Source organism: Saccopteryx bilineata, chromosome 10 (genome assembly GCF_036850765.1).
Source record: "Saccopteryx bilineata isolate mSacBil1 chromosome 10, mSacBil1_pri_phased_curated, whole genome shotgun sequence".
Classification (NCBI taxonomy): Eukaryota; Metazoa; Chordata; class Mammalia; order Chiroptera; family Emballonuridae; genus Saccopteryx; species Saccopteryx bilineata.
Window position 1 is genome coordinate 31,837,952 of NC_089499.1, and position 23,892 is coordinate 31,861,843.

A 23,892-nucleotide genomic window follows, 5' to 3' on the forward strand; every position below is an offset into this window, starting at 1 on the left:
CATCTTACTTGAATGTACAAACATTATCTTTGGTAGAGTATTTAATTTTAGCTATAGAAAGATTTTTTATATCCTTTCAAAAACATATACTTGTCTGTATATTTTAAGTATATGAAGTTTGTAACAGTGAGAGAATACATAAAAATAGGAAATGAAGGTAATGCTATGAAAGCATGCTATAGGACAGGGGTCCCCAAACTATGGCCCGCGGGCCACATGCAGCCCCCTGAGGCCATTTATCCAGCCCTCACCGCACTTCTGGAAGGGGCACCTGTTTCATTGGTGGTCAGTGAGAGGAGCATAGTTCCCATTGAAATACTGGTCAGTTTGTTGATTTAAATTTACTTGTTCTTTATTTTAAATATTGTATTTGTTCCCATTTTGTTTTTTTACTTAAAAATAAGATATGTGCAGTGTGCATAGGGATTTGTTCATAGTATTTTTTATACTCCGGCCCTCCAACGGTTTGAGGGACAGAGAACTGGCCCCCTATGTAAAAAGTTTGGGGACACCTGCTATAGGAGATGGAAGAAATTTTAAGGAAATCTGGCAGTTAACTTGGAATATGTATTTTCAAATGTTTGCTCTTGTATTTTTAAGGGTATAACAAAATGTATAGCGAATATGAATCTTACGTTAAAATAATTGCCCATGGGATAGATACAATTTTGAAATGTGTTTGTTTCACAATGCTCTTTTTTCTTAATATCTCAATTATTTGCCAACATTTACAAGTAAAGAGGTTTCACAGAAAATTCTGGATTTCTAGCTTGTCTTGAAAAAGTTGAAGCAGAATAAAGGACGTTCCAATTATTCACAGACCCTTTCTGTTGTCTCCCCTTGTCTATTTTGTCTCACTGACTGGTGGGAACCAAAGGTAGGGTTGGACTAAGGACTGAGCTCTAGAGCCAAATCGGGTGGGTTCCTAGTCTGACTTCAGCACCTGCTAGTGTGTGACTGTAGACAAACTCCTTGATCTCGCTGTACCTCGGTTTTCTCTTTGGTAAAATAAAAATGATGATGAAGATATATATTGGTGGTAGGATGAAATAAGTATAAATGAAGCATAAAGAGTGTTTGTTGTCTGCATATATTCATTGCTCAGTAGATGTTAACTGTAATTAATAATGCTTTTTGCATGACCCCCTTCAGTATTTGAATTGGTGATGCTTACTCCTCCCTAGTAGAAGACTTTAGCAGAATTTCTCAGATTCTGTTTCATAATATATTTGATCATCTACATTTTACTATTTCCTACTAGATTATATTCCCCAGAATTCCTTCTGTGTAATATTAAATATCAAAAATTCAGCTGAGTAATTTGAGGATCAGTTTTATTCAATGATTCATGAGTCAGACAGCATCCCACTCAGCAAATAGGGAGGAGCTCCAGTTGCTGTACAAAATAGAGCGATTCTATAGATAAAATGGGGAAAAGAGATTGTTTCAGATTTCATTAACCTATCTGTGCGGACAGGAGAGGATTACTTACTAGGGATTGCCTCATTAAAGCTGACCAGGTAATTCCGAGTTCACTGGGTAAAGGTGACATTCCTGAGAGAAGTTGAAACTGCAGTTAGGTTAAGTGTTAAGTCTTGGTTTGCTGAGATGGGGTTTAGCACAAGTGACTGCATTTGGGGCCTGCTATTTCTTTTTTAACAATTACAAATATTGAATATATGTTGATTGATTTGTACATTAACACATACAACTGTCATGTATAGATTTAGGATTTACAGCTTTAGAAATTCTTACTGTATATTAGCGACAAAACTTTTTGGCTTTCCCTAGTGTTGATTTTGCCTAACCCTCTGCTTCTGTTAGTGTGTCTTAAAGTTCAAAAACTTAATTAAATAATATATGTGTATATTGGAATTATTTGTAGATGTAAGAATTGAGGATGAAAATCTTCAAAACTATAAAAGAAAATATAGGTGGTTATTTATATCATCTTGTCTTTGTAAGCCTATTACCAGAGACAGAAATATAAAGGAGATATAGATATATTTGTATGCATAAAATGAAAAAATTACTTATGTCACAACAAAACCACGTAATTTGAAGCCTGAGAAAAATAGATACTAGGAAAAAGGTTTAATATCCTTAATATTTAAAGCATGCTCACAAATCATGAAGCCAATCATAATAATAAACTCCATCCACACAAGACAGTAAACAAATGCCAGAGAAAACATACAAAATCTTCAGTAATCTCATTCATTAATAAGCAAATGCAATATAAAATTTGGCCGTCACACTGGTTTCCCCCACTCCCCCCAAACCCATTCCAATTGTTAATGAAGGTCCACAGGAAATGAATTGTGTCCAAATCTTTCTAGGGCAAAACTTGCCAAAAACTTATCACAGAATCTTATTTTTATAAAATATATATTTTGGTTCAGCAATTATAAAAATTTATCCTAGAACAATAGTCATGAATGTGACACAGAGATATTACTAAAAGATACTTACCACGAGGTTATTGTGTTGAATAACTGAAAGCATCCTAATTGTTTCTTAATAAGGAATTGGTTACATAAATTGTTATAGCTATATAATGGAATACTAGGGATGCATTACAAGTGATAATACAGATTTTTTTATGGGAAGAAAAACATGATAATTTATATAATCAGTATGTTTAACATGATGAATCCTATATATGTTATATATATTTTAAACATCCAGAAGAAAGGCAGGACAGATATCTAAAATAAACTGAAATGTTAACAGCAGTACTTTCAGCTAATACAGTTATGAATGATTTCAGTTTGCTATATTTTGAAAGTTTTTATTGTAAACGTGTATTATTTTGACAGTGAAACAAAAGGATGTTACAAAAGTGACAATAATTTAACTTACAATTCAACCTTTTGTGCAGTTTATTGACAATGTGATTGAGCATTGATTTAATTGGCACTAGTGAAAGTTCAGACTTGGGGAGAGATCGCTGACATGGATAGTTAGTGCCACTTTTTCAATTCTTTGCATATACTACCAATGTACAATAACAGTCCCTGGAGCCTATAGAAAACTTTTTAATGTCTATAATGCTCATTTAATCATTTAATCTTGTATTTATTCCCAGACATAACATAAAGAAAAAAAAAAATTTTTATTTTTTTTCTATATTTTTTCTCTTCCAGGTAGTCACCTTGGTGACATTGTCCAGTTTTCACAATGTATCATTCCTTTCCTGAAACTAGACATCCTCTGCAGCTGGAAGAACAAGAAGTGGGCGTCGACCCCTTGTCAAGTTACTCAAACAAGACTGCAGGTGAGTTTTTTTTTATAAATAAATTTTTATTAATTTTAATGGGGTGACATCAATAAATCAGGGTACATATATTCAAAGAAAACATGTCCAAGTTACGTGTCATTCAATTATGTTGCATACCCATCACCCAAAGTCAGATTGTCTTCCGTCACCTTCTAACTAGTTTTTTTTGTGGCCCCTCCCCCCCTCCTTCCCTCCCTTCCATCCCCCTGTAACCATTACACTCTTGTCCATGTCTCTTAGTCTCGTTTTTATGTCCCACCTATGTATGGAATCCTGCAGTTCTTGGTTTTTTCTGATTTACTTATTTCACTCCGTATAATGTTATCAAGATCCCATTATTTTGTTGTAAATGATCCGATGTCATCATTTCTTATGGCTGAATAGTATTCCATGGTGTATATGTGCCACATCTTCTTTATCCAGTCTTCTATTTTTTTTACAGTGATTAAAGCTTTAAGCAAACTCTTGGCCAATACAGCAAGAATCCATAAAAGAGTAGTGTCCTTAACATGTTCCCCAAGTCCAAGTTGGCACCATCACCATTCCAAATCCCTGCAAATGCAACCCAACCCCAGTTCAGTCTGTTAGGAGCTGTCACAAGGAGCAGGAGTCCAGGAAAAGTCCACATCTAGGAAAAGTCCACATGGCACTGGAATTGTTGTCACCATTCTATACTTTGCAGCTCATGTCCAAGTCCCAGTGACCGCTGCTCCTAGCTGGTAATAATTCAGGTAGACTGGAAAAGCCATTTGCAGCATGTGTGGAGATGGAGCTTCTGTTCTTCTCTGCCTGGAGAGATGAGAACAGGTTGCTTTTCCCTGGAGCTCTGTGACTGTGGCTTGGTAAAGAGAACCTTGGGATACACTAAGCTGGGTGGCAAAGGTAGATTCATAATAGAAGTTGGCAAAAGGGGGAAAGAGAGCTCTAAATTAGGAGTAGATCCTAGCCTGAAATATGAGTGGGGCATTGAGGTAGGAGGAATAAAGGAAACACTATATATTAAACAAAGCAGCAGAAAATAGGACTATCAACACCCACAACAGAGATCTTCGAGGGAAGAATAAAAAACCTGACTATTCAGGCAAGACATAGTTAAGTGGCCCTTGTGACAATGAGATCAGTTTACCTGCTTCTTGGAAGAAATACCCTAGGCTCGTCCACAGTGTTGTAGTTGGGGCTGACGGCCTTGGTTGGCCACCTTCAGCCTTCAGTGGCAAACCCCAGCATTCTGGGCAAAGTTAGGTCATAGGTGGCTGGAGCAGGGCTGGAAGAGACTGAACCCTCCCTTAGAGGAGCGAGGGGGAAGCCTACTTCCAGTGTCCCTTTTTCTGGAGGTGAGTTTTTAATGCAGATGCATTCTGCAGTTACTGGAGGACTTAGCAGAGGGCCTTCAGCCAGCTCTGCCTGCCATGTGTGTAATTCAGAGACTGGGTGGAGCCCGGCAGGACAACATTGAAGAACACTTCCCTGGCAAGGTATTAGAGCACTCTGACAGGAATGCTACCACACACTGTCCGCTTTCAATTATAGACAAAAGCATTAGCCAGATTTTAATGTGCTGTCATTTGTTTTTAAAAAAAACATAAACTTAAACAATTACTGTAGCATAAGGATGGTGAAATGGAACATGACTTTTGTCAAAATTCTTTTAAAGGAATCTAAGCATTTTGATATTGATTTTGCAGGGATTTTTTTATTTCTCTCCAGCAAGTTGAGATTATTTAAAAAATTGGCATTTATATTATAAAAGGTCTATGTGTTGAAATTGTTAAAAGATAGATTGTTAAAAAGTAACAATTCAGAACTTACCCCATAAGAATGATCAAATATGCCAGTATCAGAATCTGTATTATTATTTTCTTAGTACTAATAATAATATGGTATCTTAGAAGGAAATGAGTTTGTGAGAATTCTTGAAGTCTTATCCTTATTTTAACTAATTTATTAAGTGTTTGATGAAGTTGATTTATCAAGTCAGGAAACTTCTTAATTTCTTACTCATGAAATACACATATCAGGATTTTGAGATTTATTTTTAAAATCATAATTAGTGAAAGTAATTTACATTTGTTTTGTATACTTCAAGTACGATTTTTTTTCCTGTATTGATAATAATGATCTCCCATTAACTTATGTTTTTAGAATTCTAAAAATAATCAATTCCTTAAAGTATTTATTTTTTTAGTATACAAATGTTGAACAAATAAGTTTGTAATCTGTATTTTCTGGTTTTGTTCACTCTTATTGTTAAAGATAGCCACTGCTCACGTGATGCTCTCATGTGATACAGCTAATTACCTTCCTGCTTGGGAAGGGGCTTGGTTGTGCTAATGTGTGCTGGAGAAGGGTGATCCCTGGGAAACTTTTTAAATGGAGGAGAAGAACAGGAGGAGAGGCCATGTTGTAGAGAGAGAAGAGAGGCAACGTGGTTGAAAGAAGGAGGCAGCCAGAATGGAGGCATGCAGAGGGGACTGAGTGAGGCTATTAGGCCTTTGATTCTAGGAAAAAACTGGAAAAAATGGGTTTTGATGCTGGTGTGTTTGTTTTTTACTCATTGGCCGGTACAAGTCTAGAATAAAGAAAATGGCCCACCATTTCTTGGCTCCATTGATTCATTACCGTCTGTCTGAATCAAATGCAAACCTGCAAAAGACAGGCGGCTGTGATGGCCACGGCTACTGGCCCTACAACAAGGTCTTGACTTGATGGAATATGTTATTGAAAGCAGTATAATTTGCCATACAACTTATTTTTGTTGTTTTGCCTTTACATTTGCCTTTATTTTAAAAGTCTCAAAAAGACTGCTGTTTAAGGTTTTGAAATAGAAAAATAATATGAAAAAATTGTTAGTATCCCATTTTAGTTTCAGCATTAAAAATTTTAGTAGTATGACTACTACCTTCCCGAGTAATGGTTTTTTTTAAACTGCAATACCTATAAGAACCACTCATAATGAAATAAGTCCAATTATTTTGCAAATCCTTATCTCAGTGGATATTATTTTTGTGAATTGTTTTTGTCTTTTATATATATATAAAATAGTTTCACCAAAATTTTCTGGCTAAAATGCTTATTTTAGAGCAAAGAGGTTTTTTGTCTTTTTTTTTTAAGTGCATATTTTTCCCTGGTCTAGTTCATTAAATATTGAGGATTAAAAAAAACTGGTTAAAAATATTTTAAATTAATTTTATCCTTGATTGTTGCAGGAATGAGTAGTTACCTTTACTGAAAAGGCTTTTCGTTTATATTCTAGCCTAACATTTCTATGACATACAAAGTTATTAGGACTGAATTGATGTTTAAAAGTGCCATTAATTCATTTACCCCAAATGTTCATTAACAATGTAAATGTATGCTGATGTTCTATGAGACAAGGAAGTGACTAATGACTCTTCCAACTAACAACACTTAAAATGAATAGAAACTTTAGATAGCTAATCTTGAAGTAATCAAGACCCTCATTCAGCTTGGCATCTCTGTATGCTCTAAAACAGCTGTCAACTGTTAAAAATATATACAAAATACACATACGCACACACACATGCAGAAAGAAAGATATGTAAATATCCAGTTCTTCAAAGCCATAAAGGTTACTAACCGTAGTGGGTTTCAAGCATTGTATATGTAAATATTTTATATAAAGCATCTATTTCATCTTTTTAGATTTTACTTTTGCAGAAAAATGTGTGTTGCATTTTAATAGGGTTGTCATATTTACTTGAAAAATAATCACCTCTCTAGTATGTTTGTTTATTTTAATATATGTCTTTCATAGGGTTTTCCATGTATTTGAAGCCTTTTGCACATTTTCCCCACAAGGGAATTGGTGGCAACTAGATGATTCATTTTCAAAGTAGTCACACATTGGACTTAATCAGTGGTTTCTCTGTGTAGGAGTCATGTTTTTCTTCTTAATTCCTGTTATAGATTCCATAAGTAAACAAAATATCTTTAATTTCTGAAAGCTGAATTTAAACATTTATAAAAAAAATTGAATTAAATGATTCCGAGTATTTTGAAAGCATTAGCAAATATAACCACATGATAGGAATCACTGGTTTATTTTAATGAGTGGTTGAGAAATATGGGTGAGGTCGGAAGAAAGAACTGTTTGAATATAAACATGCAAAATCTTAAGGCATATATTACATGTGAATTAAACTTTTAACTGCTGAATTGCTTTTTGTCAAATAGAGAACAGCATAGCAAATATAATATTTTCTCTGTGACCTATTAAATCTGGTTATATACATAAATTAAAATTCTAAGATCTTTGGAAAAAGGGTATTAATATACTGCTCACAATAATTAGGGGATATTTTATCACTTCAGCATAATTGACAAGTTACCTGTAATTCAATTGAAACAAAAGAAAAGTAAAAATGTTTGTTCATCTATTCATGGTTATTCATTCTTAGCATGCAACTTTTAGTGATCAATTAAATGAAAAAAGTAATTATTCTTTTTAAACTGAAAACAACAGAATCCAGATTTAGGGACACTTAAACTATTAATAAATAACAGTCCTCGAATGGCTAGTTGTTTTCACAAGTTTTCAGGAGAAGGGAATGTTGCTCATGCTGAAAAAACATTTTCCTCTATCAGGTCTCTTTAGAGAATAGCATTTTTTACATATTGCTGGTGTCTTTAGCTTTGATTTTATATGCCTTCTTACTTACAGCTTTTTTAGTATTTATATAATTACATCTTAATGTACTGCCTTCTAATGTAGTATCTGTTTCAAAGCTGTCTTTCTAGCTCCTTGTATAAAATATTTAGTAACCTACTTTTAAAAATCTAAGATGTCTGAACATCCTGCCTACTCCATTTTTGCCTCTTGTAATTTTGTTTTTCTCTCAAATTTTTCTTTCTTTCTGTTATAGTATCATAGAAATTTAGAATTAGAAGAGAGTTCCTGGTTTTATTGATGAATAAATTTATAACTAAATGTTAATTGAAGTTGATATAATAAAATTATGCTCTCCTGTTGTGATCTTTAGTGTTGCTTTCTATGTAGGAGTGGATTTAAATTTGAGTATAAGATATATTTTCTCTGCTGAAGATACCTGACCAAAGTATAGGATGCTGTCTGAATCATTTTACTCATCTAAACCCTGCCGTTGGTCTCATTGGCTGGAGTCATCTTAGGGAGGGAGAAAAAATGTCCCTTTCCTGATTTACAGCTCTTCAGTGGTTTAGCATTGACGAATAATAAAATTGAACATCTTGACCATGACGTTTATGGCTGTCTTGCTAAAGGTTCAAGAAAAGAGATGCTTCCATTGGGCAGAGTCATTGTGACTATGACAAAACATGGTGCTTTTTATAATATATCAAGAATCCAAATGTAGTCTTGAGTCTATACTCTGTATTTCGAGTAAACTAACTGTGTGCTCTATACTAAACTGACAGGAGGAGTAGAGGGAAGTATGGTAGTACTTGCAAAGGTCAAAATCAATGGAAGAGTGCTAGGTCTTGGACATTTGGAGGAGATGCAGTCTGGAGTCAAAATGAAACAATTTGTAGACACAGAGAAGGTCATTATTTTCATTGTAATAATAGGAGGGAAGGGAAAAATATGTTTAGGTACAGTAAGTTTATTAGTTCAGTGGCAAAGAGTTCAATGGAATATCACTTGTTTTAATCTCGTTTTTGATAAATTAGGGTATCATTATTTGCTGATAATGAGTGCTAAAATGAAACATTTGAAGATTTGTAGAGTGATAAAGATTAGATTGAGTTGATAAAGATTACATACATTCATAACCTTGAGAGCCAAGTTTAGATTAGATGATGTCCTAATTTATAAATGATACAAACTTGTAAATTTAATATGATTATATCCAAGAGCATTCAGCACCTGAGATTTAGCCATAAAGTGAACAGGCAGTTTTGTTCAGAGAGTGTAGCAAGTATACCGGTAGGCAAGAAGTTGATGGTGAAAGAATTCATTGATGGTTTCAAAATATGAAGAAGTTTGCTATCATGCAGTGGTGTTCTGAAAGGGCAGAGTGGCAAGTTTTGAAAGGGATGAAGTCAGGGGAGATGAATATAGAATAGTATGGTGATGGGAGTGACAAGGGGGCTATAAGAATAGTATATGTGTTTGATAGTACTGTACATTAATTCAATGCAACATTGTTTATTAATAGCCAGTAAACCAACTCAGTACCTTTATTAGTTCTGTGTAATGATTTGAAATCTACTTTGATTTGGGTAGGTTTAGGTTTGAAGTCTTTTTTTACTTTAAATACATTATTACATGAAAGCAGACTTTGGTTCAGAGATTAAAAGAAAAGTGCAGATTTCTCATATACCCTCTGTCTCCACACATCCACAGCTGCCCCCATTATTAACACCCCCCATAGATGAAAAACGATAAGTAAGGCTATAAAGTCATAAGGAGAACAGTAATTTTGTTGATGATAAAGACTATTAAATAAATGAGAGAGTGACTTGGAAGTCTTACATGACAGAAACAAGGATTAAAAAGATGTTTTTAAAAATGTGTTAAAAATAGATTTTAAGTAGCATGACAATAAGCAGAAGTGAAATCAGCGCAATCAAAATGCCATACCCAGTTTTTCTCTAAATTAAACTGTTCAAAAGAAAGTTGCAAGTGAGAGACTTTAGTTTGAAAGGCCATTATTTAGATCTGAGTCATTTTACAGAGATGTCAGTTCAAAGTGTAAGATAAGAAATCCAGAGAAAGAGAAGGAAGAGAGCTGAGGATTGATTTTAAAGAGTTCTCCATGACTAGAAATTGGAGGAATAGTGAAAATAGGGGAAAGGTGGAAGAGTGCCAAGATAGAAGCTATAGATATGACAGCTCCAGAAGGCCCAGAGTGGTCAGTGCTTCAAGGACTGCACAGGTGAGAGTATCAAAGGAGAAAACACAGGAGTTGGTTATTGAAAGAGTACTGAGGATCTGTAAGTAGTGACTAAGCCATTTTCAGAATACCACTAACTCACTTGAGTGGATGGAGTTGAACTCAAAATCTGATTCAGAATTAGCATAAGAAGATAGTGGTTAAATATCAATGATAAACATATAAATGATTAGGAAGGTTAATATACTCTTTAATATTAGATTTGAATGAAGCTTGAAGAGTGCATTTTGCCCTTCTAATATATGATTAATCTGAGCTCAAGTATTTATCATTCTTAACATGTCTTTTATGAGAATTGAAAATAAGTTAAATTTGCTTGCCATCACTATACTTTTGCCATAAAGAGAGCTTACTTGTTAATCGAACGGATGTTTTGAAATAAATCCTTTTTTCATATAGTACTTGTACTTTACTCTGGAGCTTGACTGTATTCCTCCTTGAGTTTCCTGAGACGGAATCCCGTACGAGCAACATAGGAAAGCACAATGGAAGAAACATTATGTTAGTTTCAAGCTGTTTTATTTTCACATTTTAGGAAACTCTGAATGTTTTAAATGGGAGAAATTAAGAAGCTAGTAAATCATACATATTGTAATATCTCAAGTTATTTACTTTAAATGGTCATTTTCTTTTACTACATCTCCAGTATTAAAAATATAATTTACTTGAATCTTTGGAAACGAGCTGATATTCTACCATTTGGTAATTATTGTATTCCTGTAAATTACACTGATTGTTTGTCTTTCCTGAACTTTCCAAAATCTATTCACTTTTATTCAGAAAAACTACCCACTAGCTTTGATTTATCAATAAATAATGAGAATTTAACATACTCAATTCATGTATAGGGCAACATGTGAGCCAAATAACCTATAATATTCTGGGAATATGTAGAGATAAATAATAATTCTTCCACTTTACCTTTTTCCCTTCTTTCTTCTTCTTCCAAATGTAAAGAAACAATGTAGTGGACTTCCTGGCATTTTTGTTTAGTGATAGTTTTAATAGACTATGACTGATTTTGACCAAGCTTAGAACACTGCTATTAATTTGAATCGTTATTTAGACTTGTGAATAGATCTGTATTATTGAACTTAAAGATTTTCAATCAGACATCTTGGCCTGATGGTTAAGAAATTTCAGTGATACTCAATAAATGAATAGAGATCATAGAGGCGTATATATACATTTTATCACACATGTAAGATAGACAACAGCACTGCTAATCATTCATTTGTTCAAAAATATTTATTGAACATCTAGTATCTGGTGTTAGACTATTAAACAACTAGACCAAATGCTTTCCTTCCATGGAATTCATATTTTAGCACGAGAAAGTAAAAAAATGAAAAAGTAAAGAAATAAGAAAAAAATACAAGAGTGATAAACAGGCAAAGATTTAAAATAGTGTAATGTTACAATGAGTGACTGAAACTTTAAGTTTTCATGGAAAATCTCTAAGGAGGTGGTATATCAGCTAGATGTGGATGACACATGAGGAGAAGGAACGAACCATGCAAAGATGGTGAGAGGGAGACAGACAGGTGGACAGAGACAGGGGGATGGAAGGAAAGAGATACCAGTCCACAAAATGCAGAGAATTCATACAAAGGAAATACCCAGGATACGAATAGGCCTTTTATACTTGAGGAACTGAGGGAAGTCTTTGTGGCGGAGGCACTATGGGTGACAGGAAGATGGCACAGGACAGGCCCAGTAGGCAGGAGCAGATTATGAGTATTTTATAAATCAGGCTGAGGAGTATAGATTTAATTCTAAAGACAGAGAGTTAACAGTCTGTATTGATAATCTCTGTTGAATTTATAGTTTCTTCTCAAGAATGAGGGCTGTAACTATTTTTTAATATATACTCTTATGTATTGATAGTTGGAATCTAATAACTAACGCTTAATTTACACTAAGTTGTAGTATTTTTAAAATTTATTTTCATATTGCAGTTCTTTATATACCAATCTTTGTTTCCTCGTTCTCAACATTTTAACTCTTTAGAATGGTGAAATAAATTCTGTTTAATCTGAGATCAAGGAATGCCCTAAAATTATCCATTTATCCTGTATGGTCTGTTTTGTGCCATGCTACCAATATTAAAATAGTAATGGTAAATGCAGTCTAGTGTGACCTATTCTGTTTGACCCCTTGTATGTGTGCATGTGTGAGACTTTTGGGGGTGGTGTGTATAATAATTTTCCCTTTGCTGATGTAATGGAAAATTTGCTCCTCTAGGACATATTAGAACAATGTATTTAATGCTCTTCAATTTAATTTACTAGTATCACAATTAATACAATTAAGGTCACTTGAAATGAAACTATTAACAAATTGAGTAATTTGCTTTAACAATTTCAATGTGTTCTCACAATTACATTTGCTTAATGAATGTACAAGCTATTATTTAATAGCATACTTCATGTAGAAAAATGTAATAATGCATTCTTGGCTCCTTATAACAGAAAGAATGAAACTTTTAATGGACTGAGTGATTTTGTGGAAGAGCCACTAGATATAAAGTGATAGAACAGAAAGTACAAAGCCAGGAAGCTAAGCCTGCAAGAAACTAAATAAAATAAATACTTCGTACCTACCAGTGCATGCCATGCCCTATGTATCATTGTGCAAATGGTGTCAGAAACTTTTAATGGTGGTTAGGGAAGGGAGTATAGATTCTGGAAGTTTCTGAGTGTTCAGTTTTATCTGTTTTTTTACTAATACTGCCACAATATTTTAATTTTTGAAAATTTTCCGAACTTAGGGGAACCAAATGGTGGGAATATATAAAAGGTAGAAAGTAAAAAAATTTGGGTTCTTGCACCAGCTTTTTGAAAATATTTTTACATGAATAGTTCTTATCTAAAAATTTAATTTCATAGCCAATGAAAACATTCTTCTAACCTCTGTTGAAATCAGAAGACCCAGGGTGGAATAAATAATTACATTTCTGTTTCTATATATGCAGAGTAAGCAGAGGGAGTTGAGTTGTCAACGAAGTCATAATTATTATTTTTCTTATTTTATTTTATTTTTTTATTTTTTTCAGAGACAGAGAGTCAGAGAGAGGGATAGATAGGGACAGATAGGCAGGAACGAAGAGAGATGAGAAGCATCAATCATTAGTTTTTTGTTGCGACACCTTAGTTGTTCATTGATTGCCTTCTCATATGTGTCTTGACCGTGGGGCTACAGTAGATCGAGTAGCCCCTTGCTCAAGCCAGCGACCTTGGGTCTAAGCTGGTGAGCCTGCACTCAAGCTGGCAACATTGAGGTCTCAAACCTGGGTCCTCCGCATCCCAGTTCGACGCTCTATCCACTGTGCCATCGCCTGGTCAGGCCACAGTCATAATTATTAAGATATGTTCTCTCTATAAATGTGAAAGTGGGATTTACTATCATGCAATCAAGTGGATATTTTATGTGAAAGGGAGATAAATACAATATAGATAATTCAATACTCTAAAAATTAGCTTGATAATTTTTTTGCTTAATTTGTTTAATTGATTTAAGTTTATATTGCTTTCATTCTCTTTTCATTTTCCACTTTGGTTAATGGCAAAAGTTTTTTAAGTTAGAAGTTAAAAAAAAAAGAAGCTGACATAAGATTAATTAGGTATAAATATTTCAATGTAAAATGGAAGAAGCTTAGAGAGTCCATAGATTGAAGTATTAATGAATTAATGATATATCTCATTTATAGAAAAGAAGCTCATAGGAGTGTATTTAGTTTTTTATTATTTATATATGTTTATGCAACAACTCTCTTACTGGTTTTCATAGTGTATCCCAATATCTGCATTTCTTCTACCAGGTTGTTCATAGATTAGAGGGGTCAGAACTGGGTAATTTACTTGAAGTACAATTTACTTAGTGATAGTAGAAAACTAGGTAATTCTTTAAATAGCCTTTTGAATTTAGCGTGAGTAAATTACTACTTAGGTAGTTACTACCTATACTATAATCAGCAGTTCTCATTTGGCCCTGATTTCAGATTTTCATTATATCTAGTGTCTCAGTCTTATCTTGAATTTTAAAATGATATGTCTATAGATTTCTTAGCCTAACTTATAGAAATTTAGAATAACCAGAATCTAATTATTTAAATATTTGATCTTTAAAATGTAATAGATTTAAAAAAGACATTGATTTGTTTATCAAAGAAGACCAAATGTAAGAAGTAAATTGCTTTCTTTCAAGTCTTGCTGGTATGTGATCTTCATTCTTAGCTCTTTTTCTGTCTTGAGAACAAGAAATTGCCTCAAACTTTTGGAAATAACATAATATGCCCTTAAAGTATCTAGTTTGTATCAGATCTGAGGATTGATTCAGCTGCACGTCAGGTTTATAGTATTTCAGAAGCACCTTTCCAAACCTGCAGAGCAGCCTGTGTTTTCTCAGATTAAGTCAAGTTTTATGTCAGCTCTAAAAGGCTTTTACAGCCTGGTTGTAAGCATTTTTTTCAGTCACTATACAGTGTAACTAGACAGGATTTCAGTATTAAAATTTAAGAGCCACCTAGAATAGTCAACACAGCATTGCAGGAGAGTAAAGTTTGGACCACCTGACTTAGGAATAAAGAGCCCAGAGATAGACCCATGTAATTATAGGTAAGTGATCTTGACAAAGGAGCAAAAGGAATTCAATGGAGAATGAGTAGTCTTTTCAACAAATGGTGCTGGCACAACTGGATATCCACATGCAAAACAAGAAAAAATGTCTAGATATAGATTTTATACCTTTCACAGAAATTAACTCAAAATGGATCATAGACTTAAATGTAAAATATAAAACTATAAAATTCTTAGATGGTGATGTAAGAGAAAATCTTGGTGACCTTGCATTTGGTGATGATGTTTTAGGTTTGTTTTTTTTTGTTTTGTTTTGTTTTGTATTTTTCTGAAGCTGGAAATAGGGAGAGACAGTCAGACAGACTCCTGCATGCGCCCGACCAGGATCCACCTGGCACGCCCACCAGGGGCTACGCTCTGCCCACGAGGGGGCGATGCTCTGCCCCTCCGGGGGGTCGCTCTGCTGTGACCAGAGCCACTCTAGCACCTGGGGCAGAGGCCAAGGAGCCATCCCCAGCACCCGGGCCATCCTTGCTCCAATGGAGCCTTGGCTGCGGGAGGGGAAGAGAGAGACAGAGAGGAAGGAGGGGGTGGGGGTGGAGAAACAAAGGGGCGCTTCTTCTATGTGCCCTGGCTGGGAATCGAACCCGGGTCCCCCGCACGCCAGGCCGACGCTCTACCACTGAGCCAACCGGCCAGGGTAGTTTTAGTTTTAAAAGCATGATTCCTGAAAGAGAAATTTGATGAATTGCACTTTATTAAAATGAAGCCTTTTTCTCTTGAAAGACAAGCTACAGACAAGCCACAGACTGAGAGAAAAATCTTTGCAAAACATTCCTAATAAAGGACTCTGTGTCTAAAATGTACAAAGAACTTTTATAACTCAATAAGAAAACAACCCAGTTAAAAAATGGGTAAAATATAGGAACAGAAACCTCACCAAGCCCTGGCCAGTTGGCTCAGTGGTAGAGCGTTGGCCCAGTGTTTGGATATCCTGAGTTTGATATCCAATCAGGGCACACAGGAGAAGCACCCATCTGCTTCGTCAACCCTCTCCCTCTCGCTTCTGTCACTCTCTTCCACTCCTGCATCCATGGCTTGATTGGAGTGAGTTGGCCCCTGGCACTGAGGATGGCTCCATGGCCTCCACGTCAGGTGCTAAGAAGAGCTCAGTTGTTGAGCAGCAATGCAATGCCCCAGGTGGGCAGAGCATTGCCCCCTGCATCAATTGAGACGATCATGTTATTTTTCCTTTATTTTATTAATGTTGTGTATTACATTGATCACTACTCAGATATCGAACCCTGTTTACATATCTGGGATAAACCTCTGTTGGTCATGACACATAATCCTCTTACAGTGCTGCTGGATTCAGTCTGCTAGTATTTTGTTGATGATTTTTATATTGGTATTCATAAGGGATATTGGTCTAGAGTTTCCTTATACTATCTTTATCTCACTTGGTATCAGGGTAATGCTAGCCTCAAAGGTAAGTACTCCCTTCTCTCCTAGTTTTTGGAAGGGTTTGAGAAGGGTTGGTATAATTGCCAGTGAAGTCATCTCCTCCTAGACTTTTTGTTGGAGTTTTTTTGATTACTGGTCCAGTCTCTTTATTTGCAGTTCTATTCAGATTTTCTTCTTGAGTCATTTTTGGCAATTTGTGTGTTTCTAGTAATTTGTTCATTTAATTTAGATTATCTAATTTGTTGATGTACAGTTGTTTGTAGTATTTTGGATAATGCTTTTTATTTCTGTAGAGTTCTAGTTAAACTCCACTTTTCATTTCTGACTTTAGTAAAGTATGATTTTTATGTCAGCTTAGCTAAAGGCCTATCAATTTCATTATTTTTTCAAAGAACCGTTTTTTGTTACTGATTCTGTTGTTTTTTTAACTCTATTTTATTTATCTCTGCTCAGACTAAGTAATCCGAGGTCACTGATGGTTCTTGTGCCTGCTCAGAACTGCTATTGAATCCCCCACCATCCACGTGACTTTTATTTATTTTACTTTCAGCTTCTGAATTGCAATTTGTTTTTATTTGTAATGTCTGTCTTTTTCTCAATATCCTTTATTGAGACATTGTTCTACTTACTGGTGTCCTGTACTTCTTTGTTTATGGTTTCCTTTAGCCGTTTGAATATATTTATGACAATCAGTTTAAAGTATTTGTCTAGTAAGTATATATTAATATAATGCCTGGGCTTCTTTAGGGATGTTTTCTGTTGATTTCTTTTCTTCCCCTGTGAATGAGCCATACTTTATTATTTCTTTGCATACCTCTTAATTTTTTTGTTGTTGAAAACTGGATAATTTCAAATATTATAGCAACTCTAGAAATTAGATTTCCCTCCTTCTCTTCTGGTTTGATGAACCTTCTTGGGGTTACCAGACAGGTTGAAAAATTTACTGAATTTTTTTTCTTCAGAACAGGATTTCTATATCTCCTTGAGACTTTATCAACCAGCACCAGGTAACCACAGTACACAGGTTTCATCATTAATCTTTTCCCAATTTGTTGTAAGTTTTTAACTAGAGTTATGCAAAGTTAATTATGAAGTGGGTTTTTTTTGTTTGTTTGTTTTTTTGCCAACTTATTTGTTATTTTTGTTGAAGGATAGAGCCCCGGAGTTCCCTGCTCTGCCATTTTTTTCAGTCACTCTTACTGATGGACTATGAAGAAGCTTTTACAATGGTAATTTAAAAAATCTTATCTTCTAAAATAATGGAGATTTGAGAGACAGTAGAAAAACTGGCAATAATGTTTTTAGACATGTACAGAAGAATCACAAACCTTATAATACCTTTGAAAAAATAAGTCTGTTTTTTATTTCAGCATGGGAAGTACTTAGTAACTTCTAAATATAAATTTAGTTTATTTTTCTCAATTATTAGAAGGTGGTAGGAATAATAGTATTATACTTTAAACTTTCTCAGTGTTGATTTATATAGTCTAATATAATTTTCCATTTTTTATGTTGACCATAGTTTTAAGTAGTTGAATGTTGTTGTCTAGATTCACTTTGCAAATATGAAGAATTGAGTCCTGTACAGTATTACTCACTTTGATTTTGTTAAGAACATTGAAGTTGGGTTAATGGGGTGCCTCATTTCTCTCCCTCCTCCCTGTGGGCCCTGTGAATTCATTCTGGGAAGGAGGATTTAGCCTATGGTAGGTTATATGCCTGGTGTACCTGTTACCCTACTTTTCTATAAAAGTTCACCCCAGGGTTCTTGGAATAACAATGGTTGTTATCCAAACCAAGAGAGGGAGACTTCTCAGCTATTGAATTCTGATTAATTTGTTCCTGAAGTTTTAGTTCTACTGGTAACATAGTAAACCCCAAGTTTTATCTTTTAATAGGGCCTTAGGATTGGTTATGTTTGTCTGAATTATGACTTAATGAGTGTGACAGTTTTTTTTACTGAGAAATACAATGGCATGTCCTCAAGATGATACATGAAGTCGTCACTGTCTTACTTCCTTTCAACACAGTGGTCTTAACCTTGCCCTGCTTTTCATTGCTGTACTTGTTTGACGTCCTGTGTTTTCTCTGTTCATTTTCTCTGAGTTTTGGTGTTTCATCCTCAGTGTCATAGTATGGGAGTCTCTTTTTCCCTTACAATAGCATTGACAATGACAGCTCAACATTAGGGTAAAAAAATCATTGCTCTTTTCTTGTCTGAAAGCAACTTTGTAAATCGATAAACTGTGAGTGATTCACAAATTAACATTAGGAGTGAAAAGGAGACTCTTTGATTGGGGTTCTTTGATACTTTGCCAGTTATCGCCAATATCTTTGCCTAATATAGCCATTTACTGAAATCAGTTGACTAATAGTTCTTGAGAAAAGCTTTTGAAGATACAGTAATGATTGTTTTCTTAAAGTTATTATATTCAGGCAGCTATATTTAATAGTTAATATAATTTTATCTTAACAATGTAATTGTATGGACCAAAATGACCTATAGACAGTATTTATTTAGTAATTCAGAGGTTATTTTTTGCAGCTGTCAGGCATAATACTTTTAATAGTTCTTTGTGTGCATTTAATTAATTGCATGTTAACATTGATATCACAATTAATTTAGTAACAAGTTAAAAATAAATTTTTTGTTTTGTTAATCAACCTTCACACAAAAGGGCATTAAATATTTGACATATTTCTTTACCTTCTACTTTTAATGATATCAGAATGTGATTACTTTCAGACATGTTCATGAACACTGTTTACTATACAAATGAAACAAGAGTTTTGAAATTACTTGTATACATATCAGTAACACTTATTTTTATACTGCATTTAGAAACTCAATGTAATAGTAAACTCTGCATATAAACAGACCAGACCTGAACAGAAGTCTGTTGTGAATTGGCCACTTAAATGTAAAATTTTGAATTTTCTGTTCAAGCCAAAAAAAGAATTGATTTGAGCCATTGCATATTATTGCTCAAACAAATATAAGCAAGCTTCATTTAAACCTTCTGTATAATCAAATGCATGAAAGCAGTTAGGATTGCAAATCTAGAGCCCACCAGGAACTTTTGGGGGGGAAGGGTAGTGACTCTTAAGGATAGTTTTTAATGGCATTTTATGGAATTCATTTATACCAACTTGCAATTCTTAATATAGTTTATCTGATTTCAGAGATGGCTATTAGTGTTAAACCTCTCTCCAAAGACTGAGAGGTGCTATTCTTATAAACAATTAGGCAAGGGACTGAGTGAGTTCAGATGCTTGGTTTGAATGATGAAAACACCAGTCAGCATTTACATGCTTGGTAATTTCTTGGCATTCACATACACACACACACACACACACACACACACACACACAAAGAGGGGGAGTAGTAGTAGGAGAAGTAGGGGTTAGAGAGAGAGAGAGAGAGAGAGAGAGGGAGAAATTAGGGGTATATTTATGCACAATCTGGCCTTTTAACAAAGAAAAATAAGCCTGTGTTTAGGCTGCCACTGCTAGGAACAAAACAGCTGAGACTTTAATGAACACCATACTGAGGGCATGTAGGACATAAGGCGAATTAAGCAGGTTACAAACTGCACATCTTCTGTTTAGATATAAGAGATCTCCCCCAACCCTGACAATTAGTTGTACTGACAAGGAAACAGATAGACAAAAACAGGAGGAGATCATTTGTATCAATTTGTGAACTAGAACTAGTAATGAAACAAAATAGCCACACAAGATCAACTCACTTTACTTTAAAATTGTTTCCTTTATATTACTTCCAAAAATAAAATACACACAGTTAAACAAGAGCTGCTTTTATTTTGTTTGCAAATAAAGACCAACGTGGTTTTTATTTTTATTTTTTCAATAAAAGATTTTTTGGACACTTAAAGAAAATTTAATCTTGGTAACTTGACAGCTTTGTTTAAACATTGACTCTGAGTTTCCTTTCATGAAAATCTTTTCAAAGTATAGCAGTTCAGCTTTGAAACCCAAATATATACATTAATGATGACAAAGAAGCTCCAGAATGAGCCAACATTTGTTTTGTTCTTATACAACGTTTCTTGATAAATTGCATACACAAAAGTGTTACAGGGTTATTTTATATTTTCCCTATTTCTTTGCTAATAAATGTGTTTGTTTTTATGTTTTAGACAGTATCTTATTATTGATCACTTTAAATTATTTTTAAACAAAGATGACTTTCAAAAGTTTTATTTTTTAATCTAGGACTTAAAGGTACATATTAGAGAACATGTAAACAAACATTGCCTTAGATATATACATAGAATTAAACATCGAAATATATTATTTATGTTTAGGCTTTGGTTGATTTTCTTCAAAAGTAAACCTCTTCCAAATAATAGACAGTTGTGTTCTGAAGGTGTTTAATTAGAAATCATATATTTTGTGTTTTTTTTATTTTTAAACTTTTTTTATTATTTTATTTATTTATTCATTTTAGAGAGGAGAGGGAGAGACAGAGAGAGAGAGAGAGGAGAGACAGAGAGAGAGAAGGGGGGGGAGGAGCTGGAAGCATCAACTCCCATATGTGCTTTGACCAGGCAAGCCCAGGGTTTTGAACCGGCGACCTCAGCATTTCCAGGTCGACGCTTTATCCACTGCGCCACCACAGGTCAGGCCAGAAATCATATATTTTGTATCTTAAGTGTTAAAAGGAAGATGTGTCAGTTGGAATAGAACAATATTGAAATATTTTAATGTAATACTTTCTTTAAAGATCACAGTATTCAATAGGGTTATTCTTATGAAAAGTGGCATTGTTAATTTTCCTAAAATAAATGGTTTTTAGTGAGAAATTTTAATTTTTCAAGATTTTATATGTGTGTCTTATTCCAAAAAGGTTTGAGGCATATTTTGAGTCATATTCTGTGAAGATTAGCCTTTCTTTTCTGAATTTTACAGTTCTAATATGTTTTTCTATTCAATTTCTAAAATACTTTTCAGTAAAACCATATCACAAAACTTTTGCTATTTTAGAATAATTTGCTAGCCCTGGATGGTGGCTCAATGCATGGAGCATCGTCCCAGTATCTGGATATCCCTGGTTTGATTCCCTATCAGGGCACACAGGAGATATGACCATGTACTTCTCCTCCCTTCCCTCTCCCCCTTCTCTCCCTCTTCTTTTCCTGTAGCCAGTGGCTCGATTGGTTCGAGCATGGCCCCGGGTGCTGAGGATAGCTTTGCTGGTTCAAGCAAGTCAGCTTCAGCTACTAAAAATAGGTTGGTACTTGAGCACTGGCCCCAGATTGGGTTGCCAGGTGGATCCTGGTCAGGGCATGTGCAGGAGTCTGCTCACTATCTCCGCTTCTCTCACCTAAAAACAAAAACAAAAACCAAACAAACAAAAAAGAACTATTTTCTAACAAGTTCTTTGAACTACACTTTGATATATCCCATTTACAGATTGAAGATGTTTTCAAATGGTATTTATCTGAGCTCAATAGCTAAAATGAGCTGTGTTGGCCAATTATGTGTTTGGTGTATGCCATGCAACAGTATTTCATTATAGTCACAAATAGTCTATGAGTTAGCTTTTGCTTTATAACCTAAACTTGGTTACATAAAACAATAAGTATTTATTATTGCTAATGAGCAAGTGGGTAAGCTGGTTAATTCTCTTGTTCTGGACCAAACTTGCTTTTCTGTCTGGAGAATAGCAGGTCTAAGGTGGCCTAACGTACATGCCTGGTGATTGGCTGCCTGTTGAGTGAAGTGATGGAGTGACCGAGCTACACGCTTCATCCTTCAGCAGGCTAGCCTTCGCTTGTTTACGTGGTGATGTAAGCGTTCCAGGAGACAAAGGAGCTGCTTGTTTCCTAAAAGTAGGCTTTGTACTGGTACTTTGTCACAGCTACCAAATTTTGTTGGCCCAAGCAAGGGACAAACAGTGCCAGCCAGAGATAAGTGGTAGCAAAATTATATTTCCATATAGTAGCAATGAATAATCCAGCAATAATTTAAAGCCAAGAATTCTTTCACAGTAGTATTAAAAAGAATTAAATACTTAGGAGGACTACATTGATAGAAGAAGTAGAGGAAGGATATTGAAAAGTATAAAATATTATTATAGGGAAAACCCAAGTAAAGGGAGAGAACTTTCATGTTTGTGGATTGGAAAATTTATTGTTGGGATCCTACTACATCTTGATGGAAGGAACTGGAAAGTCATACTCGAATAGATGTGTATTCAAAAAGGGGACTATCAAGACCTTTTATGCCATCAGTTTGCCATGGACACTAAAGCATAAATGTAAATGAACAATTATGATATAAGTATTTTATGTTGGCAAAAATCAGCCAGAAAAAGGCTGACATGATGGAAAACAGAAAAGAATAAACTTAGACAATTGAAAAATAATAGAAGAAATATAACTCAACAATGTGTTGGCCAATGGGAAATAATTAAGCAAAATCAATAGTTTTCCTACATTTCTGGGATTACCAGATTAAAAATATATACATATGACTAGGGGTAGGTTAAGGTCTTTGCATAACAACTATAAACAAGTATACTATTATTTTAGTCAAATTTCCGGAGAGATTATTTGAATCTGAAAAATATCTTTCTAAAATTCACTCATAATTATAAGCTGGTTAAAAAGACAGGAAGAGAAAATTGTGAAATTTTTTTTGACAACAAATTGTAAAGGATGAAGTGGAAAATTTTATATTAAAAATTAGTGAAACTGGCTGAAGATACTTCAGTCTACTGTGTATAAAATAGTAAGTGCTCTTTATAAGGCTAAAAGTATTTGTGTTGCTTGCTTAGTTATATGTTGCACATTTAAACTGTGGCTAGGTAAATAAAATCTTGGAACATGTACAAAGAATGTATTTAAAAAATGGTGAAAGTGTTATTTGCTATAGTGATCTTTATAAAGGACACACAACACTATATATAGCTGGATCACAAACATTAAAATATAAAGTAAGTTGAAAAATTCTGTGTGATTCCAAAACTATTGATGTAATGGAATAAATACTTAATCATATCCCAGAGAAAATACTGGTCCCAAATTGGGGACAGGTGATTTTTAACAAACAAAAAGGAGGCAAATTTACTTTAGTAAAAATTCTTTCAGATAATTGTGATATAGGGAATGTTCTCAGATTCATATCACCTGACTAATGTGACCTTTATTGCAGTATCAGACAAGGGCATTCTGAGGAAACACAGGCCATTCTTATACATGAATATAGAAAAAATAAAATATTAGTAAACTGAATGTGCAGTGTGTACATAAATAATACATCTTACTAAATTTTATTTGTCTTGGGAATGCAAGGTTTGCTCATTAGAAAAATCTTTAACACAATTCACCTTAAAACAAAGTAAAGAGGAAAAGTCATTTTAGTAGATTTAGGGAACACTTTAAAATAATTCAAATAACTTTATGATAAAAATTTATTAGTAAAATGAATAGAAGATAATTTTCATAACAGGCAAAAGGGCATGTATTAAAAACTATAGCAAAATAGATCATCTTTAGTAGTGGAATATTTAAAATGTTCTCTTTAAGATTAGGACCTAGATAAGAATCTATAGATAAATTATTAGATCATCTCCACCCATTGCATTCCCCAGTAGCAATTTTAGAACTCAGTCAAGAGAGATAACTATATTTATTTATTTGTTTTATTATTTTTT

General features: G+C 34.2%; 1 protein-coding gene across 3 annotated transcripts in view; it reads left to right on the top strand.

Moving 5' to 3' along the window:
• TBC1D5 (TBC1 domain family member 5) overlaps positions 1-23,892 on the top strand; it is a 545,405-nt gene that overhangs the window by 197,095 nt on the left and 324,418 nt on the right. For all 3 annotated transcript variants that reach the window (XM_066245714.1, XM_066245713.1, XM_066245715.1), the window contains one exon: positions 3,147-3,277. In XM_066245714.1, coding sequence (XP_066101811.1) covers positions 3,181-3,277 — 97 coding nt within the window. In that variant the 5' untranslated portion in view covers positions 3,147-3,180. The remainder of the gene's footprint in view (positions 1-3,146; positions 3,278-23,892) is intronic.